Source organism: Dendrobates tinctorius, unplaced genomic scaffold, assembly GCF_039654945.1.
Source record: "Dendrobates tinctorius isolate UK_male_01 unplaced genomic scaffold, ASM3965494v1 ptg000145l, whole genome shotgun sequence".
In the NCBI taxonomy this organism is placed as follows: Eukaryota; Metazoa; Chordata; class Amphibia; order Anura; family Dendrobatidae; genus Dendrobates; species Dendrobates tinctorius.
This window is the reverse complement of record NW_027361812.1, coordinates 1,163,138-1,191,074: the sequence shown is the minus strand read 5'-3', so window position 1 is coordinate 1,191,074 and position 27,937 is coordinate 1,163,138. Positions and strand designations below refer to the sequence as shown.

Genomic DNA, 27,937 nt, shown 5'->3' with positions numbered 1-27,937 from the left:
TACAGTCACTTACATGCAAAGTTATGAAGAGTTGTCTGCTAGACAATGCACACAGCCACGCATTTGATACAGAGCAATCACAGGAGTTTCATAGTTTAATGTAGACAAGTCCATAGGGCTCAACCTATAACCTAACCTTTTGATTTAAAGAAAGGCAAAAAGCCCCATGGGGGGGGGGGGAGGGAGAGAGAGAGAGAGAGAGAGAGAGAGAGAGAGAGAGAGAGAGAGAGAGAGAGAGAGAGAGAGAGAGAGAGAGAGAGAGAGAGAGAGAGAGAGAGAGAGAGAGAGAGAGAGAGAGAGAATTCTGAGAGAGAATTCTTTCTCAACTCCGCATATGGCAATCACACTAGCTCCCTGAATCACGCCACAAAGTCTAGTGCCCATACTCTATTATATTTTTCAAGAAATGTATCCACTCTTTGAACTTCGTGAGAAACAAAAAACTGGTCATGGCAGAGACACCTCCTGACTAAGCCAAGTGTTGGTGAAACAAGCATTGAGGTATGAGTGCACACCACCTCACCTCCATCTACATTTTTCAGCACATCATGCATAAGCTCATTGCCATATATCCATATTATACTATGTTCACACGTGGTGTTTTTGCTGGGTTTTTCCCTCCAGACAAAAATCTGCTTTTGGCAGTAAAGCTGCTTACAAAAAGCAGATTTAGCTAATGAAGTTTAGTGCATCCTCAAAAAAAAAAAAAAAAAAAAAAAACAAACTCCCCATAATGCACTTTTAGTTTTCTGCACAAAGAGGCAAAACATGATACCTGTGGTTTGTGCATGTCCTCATTGCTTTCTATGGGTGAAAAAAAAAAAAACAAAAAAAAAAAAACTTAAAAGCTGAAAGCGACATGCTGCAGTTTTCAAATTCAAATCAGAAAAAAAAAAACAAAAAAAAAAAAAACAAAATCAGCATGAGACTTCTGAAATCTCAGCTGTTGCTGGTACTATAAAATGCAGTTTAAAGTTTGGATAAAAATAGGAAGCAAAAAACCCCAGCAAAACTGCAGTGTGTGAATACAGCCCAAGACTCACTCATGTTAGTGATATTGCTATATCTACAGAGATCTTTACTTACACTTTGGTCCCTAGATCATCGTCTCATCTATTTCTTCTTGATGCTTATTTTTAGTTAGATTTATATCGTATTTACCATTATATTTTTTGGGATCATGTAACTGACATTTATTACAGTGCTCAGATTTATTTTTTCTTTTGGAAAGATCCAGCTGGTTTCTTTCCCGTTAGATTTTCTTTGTTCGGTCACATGGCTGAGTTCCATACTCAAAGAATCGCCGTTTGTTTATAGATCAGCCCTCTGTCCTCTAGACGTAGAGGATGCACCTTTGGCCCCGTCAGAGGCAAACAGGCCGTCTACTTTATTCTCCGCTTGCATCTGAGATTTGCATTTTATATTCCTTTACATTAACCTTTTCAATGATTATCTGAAAAGTAAAAATGTTTTCCACCTAAACAAACTTTGAGATGGGAAAGAAATTGGGTCAAAATAGAACTGGCACCATGCTGCTAAAATAATGGCAGGAAAAGTAGCTTGGCTAAATCACTTGAGTGGTTGCTGTACATAAAGGTCCACAAGGCTTTATGCAGTGTAATTGGGATTGGCACGGAGAGGAGAGCTCAGGCAAAGCACCAGGCTGGGGCGACCTAACCTCCAAGACCACCCCTGAATGATTAACCAGTTCAAGATCGGGCCATTTTCAGGTTATTTGCGCATTTAATTGTTTTCAGATTCTCATTTGGCTAATAAAAGCATGTTTGCCTGTTACGAAATACATGGGGCTGAATTTTTGTCTTTTGCCGAGATCAGGGGAAAAGTGTAACGTTAAATAGGAAGTGTATTTTCAAATTTAATTTTCCATTAACACAGGATCGCAAAAATATTTTAACCTTTTACATGAAAAATAAGTTCAATATATACTTTGATAGTGCATGGCTATAAATGGGGATTCAGGCTTTGCTCGCCTAACTTCTCATTTTACACACTGTCCACCATAATGGTCATTTTGAAGATATTTTTATTGCCGATTTCCCCAGTAACTGGGGAATATTAGCCCACATTACAGTGGGAATTCAGCCTCTTGGCTTTACAGAAGAGCTGACAGTCTCCTAGGACCCAGTAGTTTCTACTCTTCCCTACATTAAGCAATCACATGATTGGGTCCAGAGGAGCACTTCCTAATCTGTCAATTGTCTCTTCAGAGAGAAGGGGACTAGAACTCCTGCCACCTATTGGAAGTAGCAATCCTAAAAGTCAATATCACCCTCTAACGAGCCTTATCACATGACTTTGGATTAAAGCCAAAACCTCAATTTGTAGACACTGTTTCAGGTTGTACTGCCCCCTCGTCAGTGCAAAGTGTGAGTTCTGGTTTGGCTGGGTGCAAGGGGTCTGACTGGAATCCAAGGAGTAAGATTTCTCCCTGTGGAGAGTGACATGTCATGTGGCAAGGCTCATTAGAGGGTTGCTATTGACTTTCCCCAAAATCTGTGGGGAAAATGGGGGTGCGTCTTATAATGCAGATATACTGTACTGGCCATGGTGGAGCAGGGTCCCTGCTGGAGGAGGCAAGAGTGGAGTGTTGCCGCAGGCTGGGTTGAGGGGGTGTTCCAATGCAGGTGTTCAGTGGTGCAGGGGCTCTGCTGACATTTTGTGAAAGCCCAGAGCCCCCGCACTTTGGCTGCTTTCACACATCCGGCTTTGTGTCTCCGGCGCCGTGTGGTGAAAAGCCGTAGGGGCGGATCCGAGATGTGCTGGAGACACCGGATGCCTGTGTGGCCGGATACGGTGGCGCCCACATTTAAAAGAGCAGCACGAGACTCAGTCTCTGCGCATGCGCTCTGAGAAAAACCGGTCCGGCGCTGTCAAAAACGTTGCAGCGAACGTTTTTGCAGACGCCGGACGGCTACTTTTTGCTGTATCCAGCAAAAATCGGATGCGCCGCATACACATCCAGCACCGTGCGGCGACAATACAACTCTATGGGACAAAACCGGATCCGGTTGTTCCAAATGTCGCCGCATCGTGCCGGATTCAAAAAGCTGGATGTGTGAAAGCAGCCTTACATGGTTTACTGTGCAGTGGACCCTGGGAAAATGGCTGCTGGGGCATGCGCAGATGGAGATCTCGGCACCAAGATCTTGGGAGATGGGATCTCAGCACTGCTATGAGCAACTCCACACAGATGCACGATCTCTTGTAAGTCGCTTTACTTTGTATTAACATTTTAGAACTGGAGCAACCTGTAGAACTGTGGAAAACCTGGAGAAAATGGATATTTATGATCATGGTCAGTATGACCAGCCAGTTTTTTTTCTATTTTGCCTCCCCCAGCAGCCATAACATTTTACATTGATTTTTAGCTGTTTTGTGGTACATGTAAATTACTTTGCAACTTCTAGTTATTCTTTGTGGAGTAAATATACAAACATGCAGTTTTTGGTTACCGTATTTAATTTTTTGTACGGTTCTTGTTTCATGAACTCCCCAGGTAATTGTAATTTGGTTATCTGATGGGCAGGTTTTTGTTATATGCATGTGCAAGATTGAGTATTGATTAGATAGGTCAGAGGTGGCCATGTCTGGGTAGCAGCTGCATATGCCTCTGAGCAGTTACAGGAAACGAATATAAAGGTAATGCAGACAGAGGGGCTGATTTATCACACTCCCTACACCAGTCTTGCTAGAGCAGAAAAACCAGATTCACCAAGAGGTGCACCACACCAGAAATCCTACAAACGGACTGGAATGGCGTTTCTGATGTACAAAGTGCCGTCACTTTGATGCCTGTGACTTAGTGGTAGTTGCCTCAACCTTACCTGCCCCAACTCCGCCCCAGCTCAGTTCATTGTAGCAGGGCTGAGCCAAACTGCTGTGAAAACACCAAAATTGTGACTAAGCTTTCTCTACTGTTACTTTTAACAAAAACTTTGCTGAATCAGTCTCCAATCCTTATCAGGGACCTCACATTCAGGTGTCCCTGGCCTCGTATAAACAGCAGGTTGTGGCAGCAAGAAGTGTGGATGTGAGCACCAGATGTGGGGGTGCGCTTAGGTCGTGGTCAGCCTACTGAGAGGAGAGCTGATGACTGACAAGCAGTCCCCTTTACAGGCACATGAGCAGAGCGTGGTGTTCAACAAAATATGTAATTAAATGTAAAAAAACCCTTTTTTGTGGGGACTGTTTTCATCACTTAAAAAAACCTTGCAAAAATGCAACAATTTGACTACAGAGAAAAAAAAACAAAAAAAAAAAAACAAGCCAAACACTGAAGAAAATGTTTATTGTTTACGAGTTACAAGGAAAAGTGGTCACTTGATAAGCAATTCATCACTGGCAAAGATGAGCCAAGTCTGCAGCAGCTGCTATTCCAGCAGAGACCCACGGATCATACAACTGCCAAGATCATAGCCACGTAGCGACTGTGCTGATGCTTCTGTTGGCTGCATAATACATACTGAGTGCTATGTAGCCAGCAGAAATGAAGACAGATGTGATAATATAACACTTCTGTCTTCTCCTCAGGGTCCCTGGCTGTATCTGACAGCCGGTGTCATCCTATCGATCCTGCTCTGCAAACTTGCACTGAAATTACACTAAAGCCTAGTATTATGTGCCAAAATTATGGCACTTATACGTTATGGTTATAGTTCAACTCATGGCAAATTTTTCAACAGCTGTATCTAAAGATCCAGACGTCAAAAACATAGGAAGATAAAAATCATAACTTAAATGTTTCTGCTGCTTTTTTTCTAAAGGGAATCTGTCAGGTTTTTTCCTACCATATCTGAGAGCAGAATAAAGTGGGGTGGGGGGGGGGGGGGAATGACCTTAATCATTTAATCAGAGTAAATAAAATTAGCACAAAGTCATTTACATTGATAAACTAAAGAGAAGTATAGTCTGTGAAAGGTCGATGCCACATATCAATAAGTGGATTTAACACCCGACTTCACAATACAAACTGCATACATTAGAGTTTACATCTAAAGGGGGTTTTACATTAAGCGATATCGCTAGCAATATCGCTAAAACGTCACTGGTTTTGTGACGTTATAGCGATATTGCTAGCGATATCGCCATGTGTGATACTTACCAACGACCGGCTCCCCCGCTGTCCATCGCTGATCGCGCGAGAATGTCCGGCTCCATTTCTCGTCGGGCGCTTCCTGCTGAGACGAGCGACGCGTGCGGGAGGACGTCAGGATCGCTGTGTGTGAATGGTAAGTATCGTGCGCTGCATCGCTGTGAGATCTTTCTGTATGAAAGCTCACTAGCGATCATTTAGCGATGCACCAGCGATCCTGACCGGGTCGGATCGCTGGTGCATCGCTAAATGTAAAAGGGTCTTAAAGGTACTGTCACACTTAGCGATGCACCAGAGATCCCGACCAGCGATATGACGCTGTCAGGATCGCTGGTACATCGCTAAGTGGTCGCTAGTGAGCTGCCACAGGCAGATCTCACCAGCGACATCGCAGGGGTCGGGGGTCGCTACTTACCTGTCACACTAGGCGATCCTGCGTCCTCCCGCCCGCATCCACGCTAGTCTCTCCACAGGAAGCGCCGCAGGAAGCTGACGAGAAACAGTCCTGGACGTTTTCGCGCGATCAGCGATAACCAGTGGGGGAGCAGTCGAAGGCAAGTATCAGACACAGCGATGTCGCTAGCAAGATCGCTATAACGTCACAAGTTATAGCGATATTGCTAGCGATATCGCTTAGTGTGACAGTACCTTTATGAGTGGTGAATTTGCTTTGATATAAATTATCATAATGGTGGCAAAATGTAAACCACATCTCCACCCTCCTCAGTGTCCCTCCTCAGTACAAGCTGCAGCTGTCAGGCTTGGCAGACACTTGGATTCAGGGGCTTTTACTCTTTAACCAAAACACAAAAAGTTTCAGAAACATCCTCTGGCAAGGACTTTTAAAGCGCACCAGCCTCATTCACTCCAAGATTTTATTTTTGTATTCAGTACAAATAGGGTGTGTCCCCTTTTCACTGAGCTGGGCAGTTCATATAAAACCCCTGGCAAAAAGTTATGGAATCACTGGCCTTGGAGGATGTTCATTCAGTTTAGTTTTGTGCCACGTCTGATCTGCTTTTTTTTCTACAAAATTAAAGTCATTTCAAATGACAACTTTCTGGCTTTAAGAAACACTAAAAGAAATCAAGTACAAAAAATGTGGTAGTCAGTAATGGTTACTTTAACCAAGCAGAGGGGAAAAATTATGGAATCATAAAAAAAAACAAAAAAACAAAAACAAAAACACTCCAACACATCACTAGTATTTTGTTGCACCACCTCTGGCTTTTATAACAGCTTGCAGTCTGAGGCATGGACTTAATGAGCGTCAAACAGTACTCTTCATCAATCTGGCTCCAAATTACTCTGATTGCTGTTGCCAGATCAGCTTTGCAGGTTGGAGCCTTGTCATGGAACATTTTCTTCAACTTCCAAAGATAGAATCCCTCAATTCTGAGGAAAAAAAGTTATGGAATCACCCTGTAAGTTTTCTTTCCCAAAACACCTGCATCAAATTAGATCTGCATCTAAAGGCCATGTGCACACGCTGCGGTTCTGCTGCGGTTTTGGCCCTGCAGAACTGCAGCAGTTCCGCAGACATGGTACTTTACCATGTTAGCCTATGGGTTTTCAAAACCGCAGTGCTCACGCTGCGGTTTTTTTACCTGCAGAAAAGCTGCGGTTTTTTTTTCCCGCAGCATGTCAATTGTTTCTACGGATTCTGCTGCGGTTTCACACCTTTAACATAGTAGAGGTGTGAAACCACAGGCCAAACTGCAGCAAAACCGCAGGTCACTTTACCTGCGGTTTTACCTGTGTTTCCGCGGGAAAAAACCCACAGGTGAATCCGCAGTGTGCGCACATACCCAAAAAGGAGTGATCACACCTTGGACAGCTGCTGCACCAAGTGGACTGACATGAATCACAGCTCCAACACGAGAGACGTCAATTGAAACAAAGGAGAGGATTATCAAACTCTTAAAAGAGGGTAAATCATCACGCAATGTTGAAAAAGATGTTGGTTGTTCACAGTCAGCTGTGTCTAAAATCTGGACCAAATACAAACATGGGAAGGTTGTTAAAGGCAAACATACTGGTAGACCAAGGAAGACAAAGCGTCAAGACCAGAAACTTAACCCCTTAATGTCCACTGACGCGCACAGTGTCATGTGCTGTTGTAACTTACCGCACCAGGATGGACTGTACACATCATGGCTTTGAACTGCCACTGCGTGTAAACACACATTAACAGTTCAGTGCTGACAGCTGAGAGGCACAGCAAGGGGTTAAAGGACCTTTGCAGTCAGTCACTGCACCCCAAGCGCTGTGACTGCTCAGTCAATCTGACTGACCAAACAGCAGCGATCGGGCAGGAGAAGCTGAAATTTCAGCATCTCCTGCCCGATCAGTGCAGGAGCTCAGCGCTGCAGTGGCTGAGCTTCTGCACTGACAGCTAGGAGCAGCGCCCCTGCCTGTTAACCCCCTCACTATTGCGATCGCAGCGTTCAGAGGGGGAGGCAGAGGGTAGGGGGCTCCCTCTGCCTTAGGTCACCATCCCTGCGATGTAATCACGGGGCCCGACCTGTGCCATGATGACCCAGAGGTGTCATGACAACCTCTGGGTCATTTACCTACAGAAAGCAGCAGAGACCATGCTCACAGCAGCTTTCAGCATAGGTACAATGTATTACAATGCTGGAGCATTGTAATGTATTATACCTAAAGTGAAAGTCCCATAAAGGGACACAGTAGAAAAAAAATATTTTTAAAAAAGATATGTAAAAAAAAATTTTCCCTAATAGTCCACATTATGTAAAAATTTTTTAAAAAACACCATGTTTCTCATCGCTGCGTCGGTAAAAATCCCATCTATAAAAGTGCCACCCTAGTTAACCCCTCCAGTGAATGCCGTAAAAACAAAAAAAGTAGCAAATTATACTTCTTCAAAGTGGTATCATACCGCTTGGAAAAAGTACAATAAAAAAAAAAAAAAAAAAAAAAAAAAAAGATAAACAAACATGTTACCACTGAAAACGTTATCTTGCCCCGCAAAAAGAGCCGCCATACAGCTCCATCACTGGAAAAATAAAAACATTATAGCTCGCAGAATAAAGTGATGCAAAAGTTATTTTCTATAAAAAGGTTATCATGTAAAAAAAACACCAAGACATAAAACGATATAAATGAGGTATCGCTGTAATCGTAGTGACCCGAAGAATAAAACAGTCATACTAATTTTTCCCACGCAGAACGAAAAACAAAAACAATTCCTCAATTGCTAGTTTTTGTTCATTCTGCCTCCACAAAAATTGGAATAGAAAGCGATCAAAAAACGTTGTGCCTGAAAATGGTACCAATAAAAACGTCAGCTCGTCCCACGAAGACTTCAAAGGGGATTGAAGTTTTCCTTGACAACCCTGGTTAAACAGCAGTCAAAGCCTAAAGTCTCGAGGAACTACGAGCCGCTTCTCAGCGTCCTCCCATTCCTCTAGAATCATTGTATGGATATGGGGTCATTAACGGGGAAGACCTGGCAAATTCTAGCCCTTAGGCCCCCCAAAACATCTTGTCCTGGACGGAATGAGTCTTTGGGGCTTCATCAATCTGCCTAGTGCTTCTCACGGCGCTGAGAAGCTAGTCTGTTTTCTGAGGTGATCTCGCCCTCCTCCTCCGAGTCCATACTTAGCGATCTGATGACTGACCTGACTGGATGACTGAAGGTAGCAGTCCAAAGATGGAGGTCTGGACCTCCTCTGACCATTGTGCGCATCTCAGCAAGGAAAGAGGCCTGCTCACGTCTGACAATCCTAAGGTGCACTCTTCGCATAGGGTTTTTTCCCGCAACCCCGGTAGTTTGTTGGCACAGATGGGGCATTTATTGGATCTGCCCGATTTCCTGCAGGTTGATGCTGCAGGAGTCAGTGCCGTCTCCCCCCCATCATAAATCACTCGAGTTTTTTTGGATACACTCCTGTCTTTCATATGTCATGTCCATCGTGCCCACTACTTAGACATTCGTGGTTCAGAGTGATTGCTGGCTTTCACAGCATCTTCCATGGCAGCGTATGGTAGTTCTGAATGGCCGACCCTCCCCCGCCACTTTATCCTACCTTGCCTTGAGTGGGTCGATTGATCCTCATGCAGTCTGCCGCTCCTTTCTGGTTCAGATGCGTTCCACGCTGGGACGCGACCAGAAGTAGTCATCTGGCGCCCGGACGTGATACAGCCAGAGCCCTGGGGATGATGCGGTGTGTGATGGTAGGAGCAGAGAGCCCAACTGAGGGGAAGTGGCTCTGAGTCCTGGAGCACCAGGAACCCCCCCTTGTTTGCAGTTTATAGTGTGAAGTATTTGGACTGATCAGTTTACATTTTGAGAAACACTGGCCTGAAACATTGCTATTAAGTCAGTAACTAGTGCACATTCCCACATTAGAAAATAGCCATATAGAAAATCCAGAATATAGGTTTGGATCAATATCAGAGCAAACTATCACCATATTGGGCCTCACCTGTCCATTGTCTGTTATGGCAATAGAACACGTTGGTCCAGCTGCAACAGCAATGACTACCTTGCTTTGTAGCTGTGCACACACTCGGCGAGGAGTTGGCTGGTTCGCTGTGGTGCCAGAACCAATTTGTCCACAGTTATTGTATCCCCAGGCAAACACCTAAGTGGTGAAAAGACAAAAACATGACAATCGAAAGATCATCCTCAAAAGACTGCACAGTGCAGCACATATACTAATCTGCACCCAAAATCTGCCTGGTGCATTTTACGGCTGTCTAGTGTAAATTTGCACTGTTCAAGTTACACAATTTTGGTAAATTTTGAAGCACAATTGCTTTAAATTTCAAGTAACACCTTCAGAGAGAAAGCAAGAAAAGCTGGTTAATGGGAACCTGTCAGCACTTCTGGCCAATATATGCGGCCACTGCTTTTCAGGGCTTATCTACAGCATTCTATAATGCTGCAGATAAGCCCCTGGTCCGACCTGAAAGATAAGAAAAATAAGTTTTATTATACTCACCCGGGGTGGGGCGATGCAGTCCAATGGGTGTCACAGGTCTGGTGCCTCCCATCTTCTTGCAATGCTGCCTTCCTGCTTGGTTCATGGCTCCCCAGCATTGTGCTCCAGTGCAGGTGTACTTCTATGCCCTGTTGAGGGCAGAGCAAAGTACTCAAGCGTGCAGGCGCCATTCCTCTTTGACCTTTCCTGGCACCACGTACTGCAGTACTTTGCTCTGTCCTCAACAGGGCAGATGAGTATGCCTGTGCAGGAGCAATGATGCCAGGGAGCCATGAACCAAGCTGGAAGGTGCCATCTCAAGAAGATGGGAGGCACTGGACCCACGACACCCATCGGACTGGACCGCCCCCCAGGTGAGCATAACCTTTTTTTCTTTATCTTTTAGGTTGGATCGGGGGGGGGCTTATCTGCAGCATTATAGAATGCTATTAAGCCCCCGTTACACACTGCGATATCGCTAGCAATATTGCTGTAAAGTCACCGATTTTGTGACGTTGCAGCGATATCGCTGCATGTGATACTTACCTCCGACCCGCTCCCCCGCTGTTATCGCTGATCACGCGAGAAGCTCCTGGACCATTTCTCGTCGGCCACTTCCTGCTGTGACGACGAGCGACACGTGGAGCCGGGCGGACGCAGGATAGCCGCGTCTGACAGGCGAGTAGCGATCCCCGTCCCCAGCGATGTCGCTGGTGAGATCTGCCTGTGTGGCAGCTCGCTAGCGACCACCTAGCGATGCACCAGCGATCCTGACCGCGTCATATCGCTAGTCGGGATCACTGGTGCATCGCTAGGTGTAACGGTACCCTAAGATATGGCCACTGCCTTATCTACATCAGCCACAACTACTGACAGGTTCCCTCTTTAAAGGGATGGCCACCCTGCCTAGCGTTAACAGAAGGTGTCTAACAGTCGAGATCCAGGTCCTGCTCTGCCATTACCCATTTTTGTCTGACAAAGTGATGTGAACTATGAGAGTTAGGTACACCTTGGCGTGATATGGCTTGCTTTTTTAATCAAAACAATGTTAAGTTCCCATGCACCATTTCCATTTACTCATTACATGGTATTTGCTCATTTTGTTTAATGGCTAGTGTGAATACTCACCTATGCATTGCACTTATATCAACATTCGCTGGCTCAAATTAAGTATTACAAGATAAAATATACAACTGCAGTTCTCCATTTGTGACCCTACGCTGCCATGTCTGGCAAATGTGCAAGAATATCCCAAACACGTGAAAGGAACTAACAAGTCTTCAGATCACTAAATCAAGAAGACGTTTAACTGAATGTGTGGATTCTGCTCAGCAAGTTTAGGCAATTTGTTTAGCAATCTTTGAGCCTGTGTTTCTCCATGAAACGTTACCTCTCCATCGGATGTTAAAGCCATTGAGTGATGGGAGCCACATGCCACTTGCACCACTTTTTTTGTAAGCGCTTCAACGCAGATCTGAACAGGGACGGTACCTTGGACAGTGTTACCATTCCCAAGCTGGTTGTACCCATTGTGCCCCCAAGCATAAAGCTCCCCATCTAGAAAACAAAGCAATAAAAAAAGCGTAGAATTACTAACAGCTGCACAGACCTAGACAATGCACCAAAGACATAAGGCAAGATTAAGTTTAACGCAAGACAGTTTGTACTGCAAAAAAAAAAAAAAAAAAATAATTAGTATTAGACCTACCGGTAATGATGTTTCCAGGAGTCCATCCTGACAGCACCATGGAGGACGTCCTCCTCCTTACAGGGACAGGAAAGCACACGAGAGGTTAAAAGGCCCCGTCCAACCCCTTTCCCTCAGTGACTTAACAAGTACCACAGCGTGGATAATGCTATAACTCTTAATGGTATCATCATATTACATCATATGACAACCTATCCAGGAGGGAACTACCCTTGCTGTCAGGATGGACTCCTGGAAACATCATTACCGGTAGGTCTAATACCTATTTTCCAGGACGTCCACCTGACAGCACCATGGAGAGTACCAAAGCACCTCCTCAGGGTGGGATCACCGCCTGGAGAACTTTTCTCCCAAATGCGGTATGTTGGCCTGATAGCACGTCAAGTTTGTAGTGCTTGCAAAATGTATTCAGGCTGGCCCAGGTTGCCGCTCTACAAATCTGCTCGACTGAGGCATCTGCGCGCTCAGCCCAGGAGGCTGAAATTGCCCTAGTAGAGTGGGCCCTTAAGGTATCTGGTGGATTGGCGCCTTCCGACTGGTAGGCGTCTGAAATTACTGATGTGATCCATCTTGCGATGGACGCCTTAGAGGCTTTTCTCCCCCTATTTTTACCCCCGAAGAGGATGAACACGTTTGAGTCAATACGCCAGTCATTGGTGGCCTCTAGATAGCTTATAACTGCCCGTCTTAAGTCTAGGGAGTGGAGACGCTGTTCTCCCTCATTGCTGGGATTGCTGCAGAAGGATGGTAGCACCATCTCCTGATTTATATTCTGGTAAGAGGCTACCTTGGGGATAAAAGCCAGATCTAATCTTAAGGTTATATGATTGTCTCTGATCTGGAGATATGGATCCTTGGTGGACAGGGCCTGGATCTCCCCTATTCTTTTGGCCGTGGTGATGGCTACGAGGAAAGCCGTCTTTCGAGAGAGAGTCGAAATGGACATTCTATCACTAGGCATGTAGGGGTCCCTACATAAAGATCTGAGTACCAGGCCGAGGTCCCAGGGCGGGGTGAGCTGCCTAACTGTGGGGCGAAGACGCTGCGTGGCCTTTATGAATCTTACCACCCAAGGATGGGAGGCTAAAGGGTAGTCGAAGAAGGCGCTCAAAGCCGAGATCTGGACCTTTAACGTGCTGGGTTTAAGCCCCTTATTATATCCGACTGCAGAAAGTCTAGGACACTAGGGAGGTCAGGGGTACCTGCCAAGAGGTCGGACCTGCCACCTTCCAGGCAGAATCTCTTCCATATTTTTCTGTAGATTGCAGATGTTACCGGTTTCCTGCTGGCCAGTAGGGTGGATATGACCTGCTCAGATAAGCCCTTTGCTCTCAGGATGTCCCTTTCAGGATCCATGCCGAGAGGCGTAGCCTTGCTGGGTCTGGATGGCGAATTGACCCCTGGCGGATAACATCTCCCTTCAGGGGTAGCTCAACTGGGTTTCCTACTGCCATGGCTCCTAGCAGCGGAAACCAGCTTCTTTGGCCAGTATGGCACTATTAATATCACCGACGCATGGTCCTCGCAGATCTTCCTGAGTACCGCCGGTATCAGCGCCAGTGGTGGGAATGCATACAAGAGGGGTTCCGTCCAGGCCTGGCTCAGGGCATCTACTCCGTCCGGGAGGTCTGCTGGGTTCAAGGAGTAGAATCTGGCGACCTTTGAGTTCTTCCGGTTTGCAAACAGGTCTATACTGGGGGTCCCCAACGCTGACAAAGTTGATGGAAGATTTTTTTCGTTTAGTTCCCACTCTGTCGGGCTGACCCGCTGTCTGCTTAGATAGTCTGCTACAACGTTCTGAGAACCCTCTAGGTGGATTGCCATTATGGAGAGGACCACCTCTTCTGCAAAGGCAAATATTCGTCCTGCGAGTGCCTGGAGTGGTCGATGTCTCGGGCCTCCCTGGTGCTTCAGGAATGAGACTGCCGTTGTGTTGTCGGACAATATCCGGACATGTCGATTTCTCACTACCGACCGGTTCTGACGTAGGGCTTCCCAGACCGCATAGAGCTCCCTGAAGTTGGAGGATCTGCTTCTGACTGGCCATCTTCCCTGAAAAATTCTCCCTTCTACGTGGGCTCCCCATCCCCACATACTGGCGTCTGTGGTGATTACCACGTACGGCGAGGTTGTCCATAGCACGCCCACCTGTAAGTTCTAGGGCTGTATCCACCACCGCAGGGATCTCCTTACGGTGTCTGGTAAGGATATGGGCCCATCGAGAGAATCCTGACGCCTGTTCCATCCTGCGAGGATTTCCTTTTGCAGGGGCCTCGAATGGGACTGGGCCCATCTGACGCATTGAATGCAAGCAGTCATCAGACCCAGAACTTCCATTGCACCTCTTATGGAGGAGCGATGTCTCAGTAGTCCCTTGACTGTCTTGAATTGTCTGCTGCTTTTTTCTCAGTAGCCGGGATATTCTGTCTCTTGAATCCAGAAGGACTCCCAGGAAGATCTTCCTGCTTTCTGGCTTTAGGTCTGACTTCTGGTCGTTGATCAGCCAGCCGAGATACTCCAGTGTTCTGATCGTTCGGCTCCTGTCCTGGATGAGCCTTTCTTCTGATCCTGCGACTAGGAGAAAGTAGTCTAGATACGGTATTATGACGACTCCCTGCTTTCTCAGGTAGGCTACCACCTCCGCTACCAGCTTTGTAAATATTCAGGGGGCTGAAGGCAGCCCGAACGGAAGGCACTGGAACTGGAAGTGGCAGGTCTGGGATGGTAGACTGATTGCAAATCTTAAGCTTTGAGATGAGGGATGGATGGGGACCTGATAGTATGCACTCTTCAGGTCCAGAGTACACATGACGGCATCCCTGTCTATAAGTCGAATCGCTGAGCGTATTGATTCCATTCGAAACCTTTTGTATACCACCCAGGCATTTAGGGGTTTTAAGTTTATGATTGTTCTGGCCTTGCCAGATGGTTTTGTAATGGAGAATAGGGAAGAGTAATGACCTTTTCCCCTCTCCTGCTGTGGAACTGGCACTATGACCTCTGACTGGAGCAGGTCCTGTAGATCTGCCCACATGGTAGAGTCTTCCGGGACTACAGTGGGGGCGATGTATCTGTCGGGGGGGGGGGAGGGGGAATAACATTCTATGCTGTACCCTTCTGTGATGGTTCTGAGGACACACCAGTTCTGGGTTACCTGGCGCCACCTTGCTGCGAATCGTCGCAGTCTTCCCCCGACACCTATGGCGTCATTGCCTTCTAGACCTGGAGGATGATGCGAAAAGAGGGGCCTTGCTTCTCCCCCCTTGGCTCTGAGTGTTTCTAAAGGAGCCAATGCTTCAGCAAAGCATTTGACAAAGTCTCTCATACAATCCTTATTGAAAAAATGACTAAGTATGGAATGTGGACAAGGCAACTGTTAGGTGGATTCATAACTGGCTTAGTGATCGGACCCAAAGAGTGGTCGTAAATGGCTGCACATCCAGTTGGAAGAATGTCTCAAGTGGGGTACCACAGGGCTCTGTCCTGGGCCCTGTATTGTTCAACATCTTTATCAACGATTTAGATGAAGGAATTGAGGGTAAACTGATTAAATTTGCTGATGACACAAAGCTAGGAAGGATAGCTAATACTAGAGAAGAGAGGATTCAAAAAAGATTTAAATAAACTGGAGAAGTGGGCAGCAACTAACAGAATGGTTTTTAACAGGGAGAAATGCAAAGTACTACATCTGGGCAATAAAAATGAAAAAAGCATATATAGAATGGGAGGAATAGGGCTAAGTGACAGCACATGTGAAAAAGACTTGGGTATACTAATAGATCACAGACTGAATATGAGTCAGTGTGATGCAGCAGCAAAAAAGGCAAATGCAATTCTAGGATGTATTAACAGAAGCATACAGTCTAGATCACGTGAAGTCATTATTTCCCTCTACTCCTCTTTGGTCAGACCTCATCTGGAATATTGTGTCCAGTTTTGGGCACCACATTTTAAAAAAAAGACATCAACAAACTGGAGCAAGTTCAGAAAAGAGCGACCAGAATGGTGACCGGTCTGCAAACCCTGTCTTATGAGGAAAGGTTGCAGGATTTGGGATTGTTTAGTTTGCAAAAGAGAAGACTGAGAGGAGACTTAATAGCTGTCTACAAATATCTAAAGGGCTGTCACATTGTAGAAGGATCAACTTTATTCTCATTTGCACAAGGAAAGACTAGAAGCAATGGGATGAAACTGAATGGGAGGAGACACAGATTAGATATTAGAAAAAACTTTTTGACAGTTAGCGTGATCAATGAGTGGAACAGGCTGCCACGAGAAGTGGTGAGTTCTCCTTCAATGGAAGTCTTCAAACAGAGGCTGGACAGACATCTGACTGGGATGATTTAGCGAATCCTGCTTTGAGCAGGGGGTTGGACCAGATGGCCCAGGAGGTCCCTTCCGACTCTACGATTCTATGAGCCCCTGTTGGATCTACCCTGGCTCCTAAAAATCGGTCTGTCTCCTGAAAAAGGACCCTCTACAAAAGGACTGGGGACGCTTGGGTTTTTCTTCTGGAAACCTTGTTTTTGTCAGACACTGGCTCTAGGATGCTATCTAGAGCTGGCCCGAACACCCTTGAGCCTGAAAAGGGGATGGAGCAAAGCTTTGCCTTTGAAGCGTTATCCCCAGACCAAGACTTCAGCCAAACCGCTCGCCTAGCTGCGTTCGAAAGGGAGCTGTTTCTGGCTGCGAATCTTACTGACTCGGCCGACGTATCTGAAAGGAACGCAGTGGCTGATTTCATCAGAGGGAGGGAAGCTAGAATCTCAGATCTAGGGGTCTTGTTGGATAAATGCTCTTCCAACTGCCCCACCCATTGGAACATGGACCTGGCCACTGAGGTGGCTGCTATGTTAACCTTAGTAAGGGCAGCTGCCGATTCCCATGTTCTCTTTAACAGAATATCCGCCTTCCGGTCCATCGGGTCTCTGAGACTTGATGAGTCCTCGAAGGGGGATGGTGGTTTTTTTGGTCACCCTAGCTACAGGAACATCGATTTTAGGAATTTCCTCCCACAATCGTGTTTCCTCTGGGTCAAAGGACAGTCGGCTCTTAAAGTCCCAAGACAGTACAAGTCGCCGTTCTGCCTCTTTCCATTCCTCTAGGACCATTGTCTTAATGTGTTCGCTTACGGGGAACACAGTTTCCGAGCGACCAGTCCCCCAAACATCAGGTCCTGTCGGGACTGCGGTTTTGGAACATCCTCTATCTGCATGGTGTTCCTTACCGCCTGCACCAAGTCCTCGGTGTCCTCTAACTTAAACAGGTATTTCCTGCCTTGGTCCCTCCTGTCAGTCGGGATCTCCCCCTCCTCGGGATCCGAGTCCCGGGGGTCTGACCCCTCAGGCGAACTTGTCTCCGAGGATAGCTCTATCTCCCACCTCAGCCGCTTCTGGCTTGGCCCCGGACTAGGGGACTGCTGCTGTGAGAGACTGGATCTGGAGGCCTGTACTTCCTCCCGAATCAAGGATCGCATCTCACCCAGGAGGGATGGCTGCTCGTCTTACGACCCTTGAAGTGCAGGGTCCGCAGAGAGTCTTGGTATAGTTGTCTGGCAGCTTTACCCTGCAAACCGGGCATCTGACAGACTTAGATGTGGCCTTTACCAAGTCCTTAACCTCTGTCGGGAGGGCTGGGGTACCCTTCTCCTGAATGATACAGAACAGGGATAGTCGGGTCAGTTGTCCTGGGCTGCGGGGGAAGGCCGTGTGGGGGTTGGATTGCGCCAGGCGCACTTACCCCTCTGTCAGCTGGCGCCTCTGGGTCCATACCACTGAAGCAGCTGTTGCGTGCGGTGAACTGCTGGCATGCGGTGAGCTGCTGGCATGCCCAGGCTGCTGGCGCGCTGTTTTCAAATCTGCGCGTGACGTCATCGCTGTGCGCCGGCCCCTTCCTGTTCTGAAGCCCCGCCCACCGAGCGTCCTGCAATGGCGGCGCCCATCCAGCTTTCTGCGGGGACCCGGCTCCAGCTGCCCCGGGTTCTCCATCGCCGGCGCCCACACCGCAGGCTGCATGCGGGGCCTGGCTTCCAGCCGCAACCGCCGCGCGGTCTTGTAAGTTGTCGCGCCGGCATCGCTCGCTGCCTGCAGGGACCCGGGCGACTGCCGCGCGGCCTGGAGCCGAGAGCCTCCCACCGGGAGGAGCGGCTTCCTCCAGGAGCGACGTCCTGCTCCTGGCTTTGGGGCAGAGGGACTCCCCACCAGGAAGTGTCGGCCCTGGGCATCCTGACAGGGGGAAGGATTGGACTGGCCGCCCGATCCCCCTGCACCCTCAGGTAATCTTCCTGCTCCTCTCGTATGTCCCTCCGTGCAGGGACAGGAAAGACATTGAGGGAAAGGGGTGGGACGGGGCCTTTTAACCTCTCGTGTGCTTTCCTGTCCCTGGGAGGAGGAGGACGTCCTCCATGGTGCTGTCAGGTGGACGTCCTGGAAATGGAGAGAGTTAGAAGCTACTTGGGAGATCGCTTGTGTTGTGAAAATCGAAAGGTGGAACTGTTTTGGGGAGGGTGAATATTGCAGCGAATGCCCAATTCTAGAAATTACATTTCAATTAGGTCTATTAAAAAGGTTTCAATATTCTTATTGTTAACTTTTGCATATTCATATTAAAAGTTTCAAAAGTATAAACAAGAAGCAGGCAGGTGTACGATGTATGCAGCTTCATTAGCAGTGTAGACTGGAGCAGAGTCAGATCTCATTCTCCGTGCAGGGTGTGTGCTTGAGAGCTCACATACTGCTAGGGGCCCAGATATAGCAGGATGGCAAAATACAACCAGAAGGCTCAAAGCATAGCCACGGTTATTGCCATCTCCTCCTATAAGGGAGTTGCAGCTTCCATAACACTACCTGATTTCACTGCATGCAGTCAACGCAAATAATTTGTAGCACGAAAAGATTCACATCAATAGGACTCGTGCTTTTTATGGCAATACATCTAAAATCTGATAAAGGGACGAATACTTCCTGAAATGCCGAAATGTGTACAGGAAAAGAGAAAGAATCACTCCATGCTGCAGCAACCACATCTACCCTCCCACCCCTGCTGGTGACCATAGTTAAACATTGGATGAGGCAGCCGACATTGGCATAGTTGGTGATACCCCCCCACACCTGCACAGAAAGGAAGGAAGGAAAGGTAATAAATTACTTTACATACCTTCAGTACAGACCAGTACATGGGGGCCGCTGCCATAGCAAATGCCAGTTATTTTCTTGCCACAAAGTATATCAAGTCTTCTTGGAGCCATTGTGCTTTGATTATCACCAGTTCCCAGACAATTACTGCAATTCTGCCCAAATGCAAATACCTGGAAACAAGATTAGAGAGTTATGCGGTCTGAGAACATGACCTATAAACAGTGTTCCAAATTATTATGCAAAAAGAGTTTAGTAGTGATAAGGTTAGAATTTTTTTGTTTGTCATTTAAACTCATTGATGGTGATGTGTGTCAGGGCTCTTTATATCACTGAATATCTGTGCAAATTAGTTTGACAGGTGTGTCCAAATAAAGGCAAGACTACTTAAGAAGGCTGTTCCACATTATTAAGCAGCCTACATTTTTTGCCAAAATGGGAAAGAAAAAAGGATGTGTAGGCTGCTGAGAAGCAACAAATTGTGGAGTATTTAGGTCAAGGCATGACTACAATCAACATTGCCAAGACACTTCATCGTGATCGCACAATCAAGAAGTATGTAGCTGATTCCCAGCACACGTGTGCGTGCTGATATGGAAAAATTGAGGACTCTTTCCAACAGGCAATTGCGTCAGGTTAAAAGAGCAGCTGCAAAAATGCCTTGTCATAGCAGCAGACAAGTTTTTGAAGCTGCTGGTGCCTCCAACGTCCCCCGAACAAGATGCAGGGTCCTTCAGAGGTTTGCAGCTGTGCTTAAGCCATCCTGTCGACCACCTCTATCCACTGCACACAAGCAGAAACGGCTCCAGTGGGCCAAACGATACATGAAGATTGACTTCCAAACTGTATTGCTCACCGATGAGTGCCGTGCAACGCTCGATGGTCCAGATGGATGGAGTGGAGGATGGCTGGTTGATGGACACCCCATGAAAACACAGCTAAGGCGCCAACAAGGAGGAGGTGGAGTAATGTTTTGTGCTGGAATCATGGGGAGAGAGATTGTTGGCCCCTTTAGGATCCCTGAAGGGGTAAAGATGAACTCCATAATCTATGTGGAGTTTCTGAAACAGCACTTCCTGCCATGGTTCAAGAGGAAGAACCGTGCTTTCCGCAGCAATATCATTTTCATGCATGATAATGCACCGTCTCATGCTGCAAATAACACATCTGCATCTCTGGCTGCTATGGGAGGACAAACTTATGGTGTGGCCACCATCTTCCCCTGACCTCAACCCCATTGAGAACCTCTGGAGCATCATCAAAAGGAGTGTCTATGATGGCGGGAGGCAGTTCACATCTAAGCAACAGCTCTGGGAGGTATTCTGTCCACAGGCAAAACAATTAAAGCACAAACCATCCAAAAACTGACAAATTCAATGGACGAGAGAGTTCAGAAGCTTCTTTCCAACAAGGGGTCCTATGTGCAAATGTAACATCACCTAGAATAAAGTTTTGACTTGAAAACTGTTTGATTTCATTTTGTAATAAGCTGATAATGCTTATAATTTCACAATTGACCCTTTTTTGGTTCAAAATAAAAAAGGTTGAAAACTCTGCTGTGCATAATAATTTGGAACATGCATTTTGAGTTTCTTATTTTTAAAAATACTGTTTTCATAGGCAGTTTGTTCAAAAACATTTCAATTATACTAGAATATTAGATGACTGGAAAACAACAATGACTGCAATTCATATAGGTAATTTAGAGAAAATATGAGGAAATATTTTTTGCATAATAATTTGAAACAGTGTACATGCTACTGTGCACCCATAGACTAAAAGTGGGCAAGAGTATCATGACGTACAGGGGCGGTATGGGACTGCACCGAGCAGCACAGATTGCAATGCAGGATTAGGATCATTTTTGTTTATATAGTACCAACATATTCCAAAGCACTTTACAATAAGGTAGGGACATGGACAGAAACAATACAATGCAACACATCGCAACAGTTACAGGAGGAGTGAGGACCCTACTTGCACTCTATAAGGATAAAGGGGGACACAATAGGTACTTTTTTATCTACGGTCCAGCCACTGTTTTATAAGATTTTATAGGTCTTAAGTATAAGACTGTATTAAGGTTACAAAATCCTTTAGGCTATGTGCACACAGTTTTTTGGGTCTGCGGATTTTGTAGAGAAAACCGCAGGTAAATCTGCAGGACAAAAGTCCTGCGGTTTATCTGTGGTTTTACACCTCATAATGGATGAGGTATAAAACTGCAGCGTTTCTGCACCAAACAATTGACAGGCTGCGGTTTGTAAACCGAAACAAAACTGCGTGGAAAAAAAAACGCAACATGTGCACAGCTTTTTTTTTATTTCCATAGGAAATAAAGGTACTGTACAACGCAGCAGAATCTGCTGCAGACCCGCAGGTGCACATAGCCTTAGGTTACAGTGTCTTGTCTTGATTTCATGTGCAATTTGAGCAGTTTTGTAGAATGTGGTTAAAATAAATCCGGTCTACAAGACTGATGGCAATAAAAAGTTTTAGAGGCAGAAATTATGGGAGTAGTTTGGTAATACCTTAAGGGTACGTGCACACGCTGCGGAATCCGCTGCGGATTAATCCGCACGGATTTTGCAAAAACCGCAGGTCAAAAGACCTGCGGATTATCTGCGGTTTTGCCTGCGGTTTGGTCCTGCGGATTCACTATCTCCACAATGGTGAAGATAGGAACCCACAGCGGTTTCCGCAGAAAGAATTGACATGCAATTCTTTCTGCGGATTCAAAACCGCAGCAAATCCGCGCAGTTTTTTCCACAGCGTCGGCACAGCGGTTTTTTATTCCCATTCATTTGAATGGTACTGTACACCGCAGCTAAAACTGCTGCGGGTCCGCAGCGGCCAAAACCGCTGCGGAAACGCAGCGGAATCCGCAGCGTGTGCACGCAGCCTAAGGCAGCACATTCACCCAATTTATAGCCTCATAAAATATTGCAATCATATTATATGGTACTTACAATTGTTCATTTCGATTTTCTACCCAGTTTATGTACAAACAGTAAGTGTGCTGTCCCTGCAGAATTCATTCCTAAAACTCATGACCTAGCTGCTCCCTCAGAAAAACTGATCTCCTGTGTCTACATAGAGCTTAAGGTACTGTCACACTAAGCGATATCGCTAGCAATATCGCTATAACTAGTGACGTTATAGCGATATTGCTAGCGACATCGCTGTGTCTGATACTTACCTACGACTGCTCCCCTGCTGGTTATCGCTGATCGCGAGAGAACGTCCAGGACTGTTTCTCGTCGTCAGCTTCCTGCGGCGCTTCCTGTGGAGAGGCGAGCGTGGATGCGGGCGGGAGGACGTCAGGATCGCCTTGTCTGACAGGTAAGTAGCGACCCCCGTCCCCAGCGATGTCACTGGTGAGATCTGCCTGTGTGGCAGCTCACTAACGACCACCTAGCGATGCACCAGCGATCCTGACAGCGTCATATCGCTGGTACATCGCCAAGTGTGACAGTACCTTTAGAAAGATTCAGCCAGTCAGTTTTTAATGACATTTATATCAGATGTAATGGTAAAGAGAATTGGCTGGGTTGAAAAGTAAAATGAGCAATTGTAAGTACACATTGCCATATAATATGATGACTGCAATATATTAAGAGGATACAAATTTTGATGGGAGGAGGAGGGCTTTTTCAATAAGTTAAAGGGAATCAATCACCAGGTTTAGGCTTCTAAACTGAGAGCAGTATAAAATGGGGACAGACGAGGATAGCACCAAGTTACTTACTGGGCTTGCTGTGGTTGGGATATAACCAGTCTACTGTAGGTCTGATAGCCTTCAATGAACAGTTCAATTTAAAAGGGAAGCCTCTTCCAAAAATATTTAGGACTACACTAAATTTTAACTAACAGTTAAGCTACTTGGTCATAAATCAAGTTAGATGTTCAGAAGAGAAATTACGTTACAGACCTTGTTAACAGAACAAGCTCACTGAAGGTTTTCTTTTATTACACTCTGGCCCATTTTAGTCTGCTATGTATCGAGATACAGAGGATCTAGAAGGCACACTGTTTAAAAGTCTTACTGTAAGTATTGCAAAAATATAAAGAGGAATACCGACTACCACCAAGAAGGTGAACAAGTGAACATGGATTTTTGACAAAAGAAAAACAAACCCTCAAACTGAAACCCTATTAAATGGGTTGTCCACTACTCTGACAACCTCAATCCGTATGTTTGCTCCCAGTGCATTAACACCTATAATCCCATCTGGTGCATGTGCCGTTCTGGTGGTTGTCACTGGCTCTCCCTGGGATCACATGACATTGTTACGTCACGCGATCCCTGCAGCCGCTTCACTCTTCCCTCCTTAGGACATATCGCATACATCCAGAGAAAGTAAGCTGCTGATCTCGCTTCCTTCAGATGTGTGCAAACTCTCCAAAAGCAGGAAGCGTTAAGCAGCCACTAACTGGCCACAAGGATTGCAGGATGTAACATGCAAGCCCAGGAAGCCAACACTGACACCACTAGAACAGTGCCAGAAACATAGTGTATGAGGGCTCTTTTACTGGGAACAGAGATTGAGAAGGGGTTGTCAGTAGTGAACTATCCCTTTATTCTTGTATGGATTGACCAAGCTTCCACAGTCACCATTATATTTGTTGGCACCAGTCTTCTCAGAAACACTACAGGTCCCAGCTACTGTATCTTAAATTAGACTAAGTAGTTACCTCCATTCAGAGAATCCAATGGCATACACTGAGGTACAGTAATAGCCCATACAACACCAGGGCTGTGGAGTCCGTCTGTATAAAATGGGCCGACTCCTAAAATATATTTGGTACAGTAGTACAACACAGGATGTGCTGTAAATGCTTTCAGAATTTGGAACGTTCTGAGACGTCCCATAAACGAATGTTCCTGATCTATGGATCTCTGCATTTAGTGGAGATGAATCTGTGCTGCACTTTATGTACCGTACATGCTCAGTAGTCCAGGGCTGTGGAGCCAGAGTCCGGGGGATTGAGGAGTCGGAGGTTTGGCTTACCGACTCCACAGCCCTGTCCAGCATGGCAGGAGCTCTTTACAGGACCATATACAGCAAGTTGTAGGTTACATAGGATACAATTACAACAAATCTCAACTCAAAGAAAGGAGTGGTCAAGGCATGACCCCACCCAAATCTGTCAGACAGATGTGTAATGTAGAGACAATATTTAGCAAAGAGTAATTATAGTGCGCTGGTCCATTAGAGTAAGCGTTGAGAAATGCAATGGCATGTGGAGCCACCATCCAGCACCCGGCCTGTAGCTGCATCTCTTCACACCACACAGGAATGTAATCCTGAACAATCCCGTTAAGAACACAACAAAGCAGCTAAAATATGTAAAAGCCATAAACCCACTAACCTCATCATTGTCATTGGTGTAGATGACTTCATTTGCACATGTACCAAACACACAGGCTTGTCGGATGGATGCCACCTCCTGGGGCGATAATAAAGTGAATAACGGCCACTTCCCAAAATCCACCATGTTCTGAGAGGGATTCACCTCAGTTGTAGGCAATCTGAACACCTAAAAAAATAAAACAATTTATACCCAAGTATTGCACTAGATAACTACTAGCATGCACAGACATTTACAGAGCTTCCATACAAGTGAAGGTAAAGCTGTGCCTGAGCTCTCACCTTTCCACTGACTGCTCAGCACAACAGGATCCACACCCAATATACAGTTCTGCCATACCCGGCTTTTATAATATGCCAGGACAACCCCTTTAACATTGCAGCTTGTAGAAAGCTTACCGTAACTTACATGTTAACAGATTCCCAACCAGAGGCCTGCAGTGGTGGAACTGTCAAGCCTGTCAACATTTCGAAATGTTCTCGCTTCACCATGAGAAACATCTGTATGGTTCTCTTGGTGAAGCTGTGAGCACTTCAAAAGGTGTCGAGAATTAACCACTGTTGGACTTCTTACTGGACTGGACTATTACACTGCCATTAATGCAGGTTACCTGAAATTCCGAAGACCCCGTTACACACTGCGATATCGCTAGCAATATCACTGTAAAGTCACCGATTTTGTGACGTTACAGCGATATTGCTAGCGACATCGCTGTGTGATACTTACCTCCGACCGGCTCCCCCGCTGGTTATCGCTGATCGCGCGAGAAGCCGCTGGACCATTCCTCATCGTCCACTTCCTGCGGTGCTTCCTGCTGTGACGATGAGCGACGCGTGGAGCCGGGCGGGAGGACGCAGGATCGCCTGGTGTGACAGGTAAGTAGCGACCCCCATCCCCTGCGATGTCGCTGGTGAGATCTGCCTGAGTGGCAGCTCACTAGCGACCACCTAGCGATTCACCAGCGATCATGACCGCGTCATATCGCTGGTGAGTCGCTAGGTGTAACGGTACCCTTACAAAACCACATGAGATGAGCAGTGTCGCCTCTTCGCCCAGTTATCTGGATAATACCCTGCTGTGCTTATTGTTCCCAGTGTCATTTCAGATATGTCAGTTTTAGCTATGAAGCCATTTTGCTGCATCTTTCGTATAAGATCAGATAGTGGAAACCTATCCATAGTGACCTGGGAGTTACCACTCCACTGTCCATACGTTAGGACGCTGCACAGAGATGGCATAGCTCTAGCGTGTAGCGACACCACTCCTATACAAAAACTTGGCCTGAATAATTATAATATTATATACACACACTTTTAAAAAGAACAGCAGAGATGCATATTATATGCCCTGTGGGCATGACGACAATGTGCACAAACGGAGTCATCCCCAGCTTATGTACTCCTCTCTGACGCCAAGTGTACTCCTCCTGGCATCAGAGGAGCCCATGTCCAGAAAGCATATTCTGAGCTTCTGGACTCGAGCGCCTCTGAAGCCAGGAAGCGTACACCCAGCGTCAGACTAAGGGCCCCGTCACATAGCGACTCACCAGCGATCCCGACAAGGATATCAATGTGTCAGGATCGCTGGTGAGCTGTCAAACAGGCAGCTTCACCAGCTATCAGCACCAGTGACTACGAGCGGGCGCGTCGCTGTGTACCTTAGTTACCAGCGCGCTGGTGCAGGGAGCTGGTAACCAAGGTAAACAGCAGGTTCCTAAGCACCGCTCAGCACTTAGAAACCCACTGTTTAACTTGGTTACCAGCTCCCTGCACCAGCGCGCTGGTAACTAAGGTACACAGAGGGTTTCTAAGCGCCGCTTAGAAACCCGCTGTTTACCTTGGATACGAGCTTGCTGATGTCCCGCCTGCCACACGCAGCGATGCGTGCTGGTCAGCGGGAGACCAAAGACCCAAAAAAAGTCCAGAGCTTTCAAGAATGATCAGCGATACCCAGCAGGGGGGCGGTCGCTGATAGATGTCACACACAGATCTCGTTGGCGAGATCGCTGTTACATCACAAAACGTGTGACTCTGCAGCGATCTCGCTAGCGAGATCTGTGTGTGACGGGGGCTTAACACCCCATCGACTAGGCAAAGCCCTCATTAGCACAGCAAACGAGGACACTATAAAGGCTTTTTTTAAAACTTCATTTGTACAAAAATTTATACAGGGAATTTACTCAAAGTGAAGGCTGCTGGGACATAACTGGTTCCTTTAAGGGGGAGTGCGAGGAATAGAAGCATGTTACTTCTTCCAGGCAGGAGCAGAAGTTTCTCATCACTGGTGTCTGTGTGCTTGGCTGCAGTCCTATGTAAGCAGTCCCAGTGTAGAAAGAAGTCTATTGCTTTGTGCACTTTAGTGTGGTGAGTCTCTATGTGGCCATGGTGTGACCATGCAGCCACTGCAATGGGAGAGAGTGAAGCCCCCTGCACCCCCAGCTATGCCCTACATTCTGCAGCAGGATCCCAGCAATGCACAGTGATCTGCACACAGGACCGACCCAATAACCTCCCTCAGCACCTGCAGTACTACAAGTCTCAGCATTTCCTGCCATCTGACACCGCGCATAGAGACGAGCTCTTGTTACCTTGCTCACCGCGGAGACCGGCTCTGGTGCGGTTGTCTCCTCAGGATAGAGCACATATCTTGCCGGCCGCCAGTGTACACACACCGCGGGCTGGGAGCGCGGCGCTCGCTGGTGCAGCCTACGTCGGCACACGAACACCGGCCGGGGCGCGGCAAATGCCATGTCACGTGGTAGCAGGACTCTACCACAGGAGAGGAAAAAAGAAAGCAGGGACGGAGCAGGTTAAATAACGTAAGCTGATTGGCTGTTAAACTCCAGGAAGGCGCTGATTGGTAGCTCTGTTCCCGCCCCTGACATATAAGAGCATGTATTAGCTGCTGCAGCCGCCAAATCGCTGTCAGTTCGGTGTAAAGTTGTGGTGCCCGAGAGTGCAGTCAGGCGCTGGGAATGCCGTCTGTGAAGCCTGGGATGTTTTGGTTGGATGAAGTGGTTACGTCTCTATAGAGTGAGGGATAACCTGTGCCAAGGTCAGGCAGGGACAGAATCAGGCCTCTGTGCAGTAACAGTATATGGGCCTTCTGCAGGTCAGGAATCTGTAACCATGCACAATTGTACACGGTTAGGATGTGAATGTGTTCCCCCCCCTTTACCTCTTGCACCCTTGTCTTGGTTGCACAACAGTGTGCCCTTGGTATTAGTGGGGGTCTTCGGTCCCACTTAGAATAGCAGTGCATCTGCTTACTTGCGGCTCTGTTCCTTCCCCATAGACCTGCAGAGCGCTCTGCTCTGCATTTTCCTGCAAAACCCATAGGGCATGAATGGAGAGGAGACAGCGTGTGCACTAGTGATTAGTAGGTGATTAGTAGGGGTTATAGAGGTGTTGCGGGTGGACCCCCACTGATACAGAACTTGCCACCTACCATGTGGATAGGTGACTGCTACCAACTGGAAAAAAAGCATCAACAGCCTCAGACCAAGAGGAAAAGTCAGTACCCTTCTTGGTCTCATCAGTAAGAGGTTTGACTATGACTGAGAAGGTCTTAATGAACTTACAATAATAGCAAAACCTAAGAACCTCTATAAATCTCTAACATTAGTAGTTTGTACCCAATCAAGGATGGCCTGTACCTTCAC

The 27,937-nt window shown here is 46.7% G+C and overlaps 1 protein-coding gene across 1 annotated transcript in view; it reads right to left on the bottom strand.

The window, feature by feature from the left end:
- Positions 1-27,069, bottom strand: part of RCBTB1 (RCC1 and BTB domain containing protein 1) — a 69,302-nt gene extending 42,233 nt beyond the window's left edge. The window contains exons 1-5 of the mRNA XM_073546084.1: positions 26,864-27,069; positions 24,277-24,444; positions 18,926-19,076; positions 11,453-11,619; positions 9,565-9,723 (exon numbers count right to left, since the gene is read on the bottom strand). Of these exons, the coding sequence (XP_073402185.1) occupies positions 9,565-9,723; positions 11,453-11,619; positions 18,926-19,076; positions 24,277-24,444; positions 26,864-27,025 (807 nt within the window). The 5' untranslated portion in view covers positions 27,026-27,069. The remainder of the gene's footprint in view (positions 1-9,564; positions 9,724-11,452; positions 11,620-18,925; positions 19,077-24,276; positions 24,445-26,863) is intronic.
- Between the last annotated feature and the right edge of the window lie 868 nt (positions 27,070-27,937).